The following is a 2,210-nucleotide window of genomic DNA, read 5'->3' on the forward strand; positions in this document are numbered from 1 at the left end:
ATTCATATATATGATGGCGGCATAACACGACGGTGATGTTCTCTATTTCCCTGCAATTTTATTCACAGAAGAATTGAGATTCATAAAAAATAATAATTACAATTCATGATCAATATCCAGAACAAAGAAATATCTGAATTTGATGTTGCTTGAAAACTTCTAGAAATATTACATAATGACGTCTGATGGAGATTCTTCTTAAACTGAAATATATTAAAATGAAAACCAAGTAATTATATTACTGTGAAGTATCTTTATAAAAAAGACTAATTTTTCATGGTCTTTTTGACCTTTTCAAACCTCTGGTGCACTTTTCTATTTATTTTATGCATAAAATTGGCAAGCAGAAGTTTAGCTATATTATCTATTAGAGGACATTGCTTCATAATATATTCCAGTTGAAATGCAGTACAGCAATCTGACTGTGGTGACAGAATTCTTTATTTCAGGTTTTCAGATCGGCCAAGGTTCAAGGATATTCCTGTTCTGTGTTTTCTTCGGGATTTACTGTGGGACAATATGTGGGAATCTCCTGATCATCACCCTGGTGTCCACCAGCAAGAACCTCCACACTCCAATGTACTTCTTCATCTCACAACTGTCCATCAGTGACATCTTGGTGATCACAGACATTGTTCCCAACATGCTGAACATTTTCATTTATAATGGGGGGACCGTTGCTGTTATTGACTGTATCACTCAGTTTTATTTTTTATGCGCCTCTGAGGCATTTGAGTGTTTTCTCCTTACTGTGATGGCTTATGACCGATATGTGGCCATCTGTAACCCTCTACGTTACTCCACCATCATGACGAGTGGATATTGTGTGATATTGTCTATGGCATGTTGGCTGTTTGGATTTTCTATTATTTTGATTTACATTGTAAAACTGGGTAAGCTCATTTTTTGTGGTTCAAATACTATTGACCATTTATTCTGTGATATTCTCCCCTTACTAGAACTTTCCTGTTCTGACATCTTCATTATCCAATTAGAGATCTATGTTATGGCCATTCCAACTGTTATGATCCCAACTTTCGTCATTGTAGTAACTTACACTTATATAGTTCTAGCAATCTTAAGGATCCCATCCAGTATCGGTAGACAGAAAGCCTTCTCCACCTGTAGCTCCCACCTCACTGTGGTCTCCATATTCTACTGGACTATGTTCAGTGTTTATGTTGTCCCAACAAAAGGACAAACATCTACAATCAGTAAAATCCTATCACTGCTATACACTGTGTTTACTCCGTTCATCAATCCTATAATATACAGTCTAAGGAATAAAGATATTAGGAAAGCCGTACAGGAGACACTTCATAAGCAGAAGATCTGGTAAATTTTCCAGATTTTTCTTGACCGGTTGGCCAAAGTGAAAAACAATAAGGTAATAATACTGTGCTCATAACTGTATTTAATTACACAGGTCTGCCAAAAATATAAGTTCAAGAGCTTCTTTGGTTATTCCACATAATCTTTATGCTTTTTGATGCGCTGAATCTGAATATGACCTCCATTTTGTCATAGAATATCACGTTTCCTGTCAATTTAGGTAACTATATTAAATAAGGCTATGCCACAGAATAAATGAAAACTGACTTATAAACCTAATTTTTAATTATAAATTTTTCATGAAAATCATTTTGGAACTGAAATGAGCTCACTGTTACTATCACTCACTAAAATCATTTTTTTTTTCTCTGTGAGGCTCTTCTTGGTACATTTACGCTTGTGATTAGCATCTGGATTGTCTCTCTGAAGCATCCCACTTTAGTCTGCCATCATTGCAATGCTCCATCATCCCTGGTATCTTCTTAACATCTTTTTAATATCCTGGTGGAATCGTTCACCTTGCTCTTCACTCACAGCTCCCAAATTTTCAGGAAAATAGTCAAGGTGGGAATGGAGGACATGCACTTTCAAACTCATCAGACAACCTAAAGCTTGAAATGCTTTCAGCATTCGTCCTACGATCTTTTTGTAGTCAGGATCTTTTTTCATTGCGTAAAAATTTCCCTATGACCTCTTTAAATGCAATCCACCCTTCCTTTTGAGGATCTGTCATGGTATTGACAAACTCTTTATCAGCTGTCAGCCTTCCAATGTCTGGTCCGGCCAATATACTTTCCTTCAATTTTTCTCCAAGAGGCTTGGAAACTTGGTGACCAAGTATTTGAAGCATTTCCCATCTCTTGGAAGTGATTTTACAA

At 36.2% G+C, this 2,210-nt stretch overlaps 1 protein-coding gene across 1 annotated transcript; it reads left to right on the forward strand.

The window, feature by feature from the left end:
- The first annotated feature begins 403 nt into the window (after positions 1–403).
- LOC141049997 (olfactory receptor 11L1-like) lies at positions 404–1,339 on the forward strand. Its single transcript, XM_073546836.1, has one exon. The coding sequence runs from the start codon at positions 404–406 to the stop codon at positions 1,337–1,339; it is 936 nt and encodes a 311-aa protein (XP_073402937.1).
- Positions 1,340–2,210: the final 871 nt, after the last annotated feature.

This window comes from Dendrobates tinctorius, unplaced genomic scaffold, assembly GCF_039654945.1.
Source record: "Dendrobates tinctorius isolate UK_male_01 unplaced genomic scaffold, ASM3965494v1 ptg000151l, whole genome shotgun sequence".
NCBI lineage: Eukaryota > Metazoa > Chordata > Amphibia > Anura > Dendrobatidae > Dendrobates > Dendrobates tinctorius.

Bases quoted from the DNA above. Each gene is read 5' to 3' on its own strand.
- LOC141049997 (XM_073546836.1), top strand. From the start codon at position 404: ATGCAGTACAGCAATCTGACTGTGGTGACAGAATTCTTTATTTCAGGT.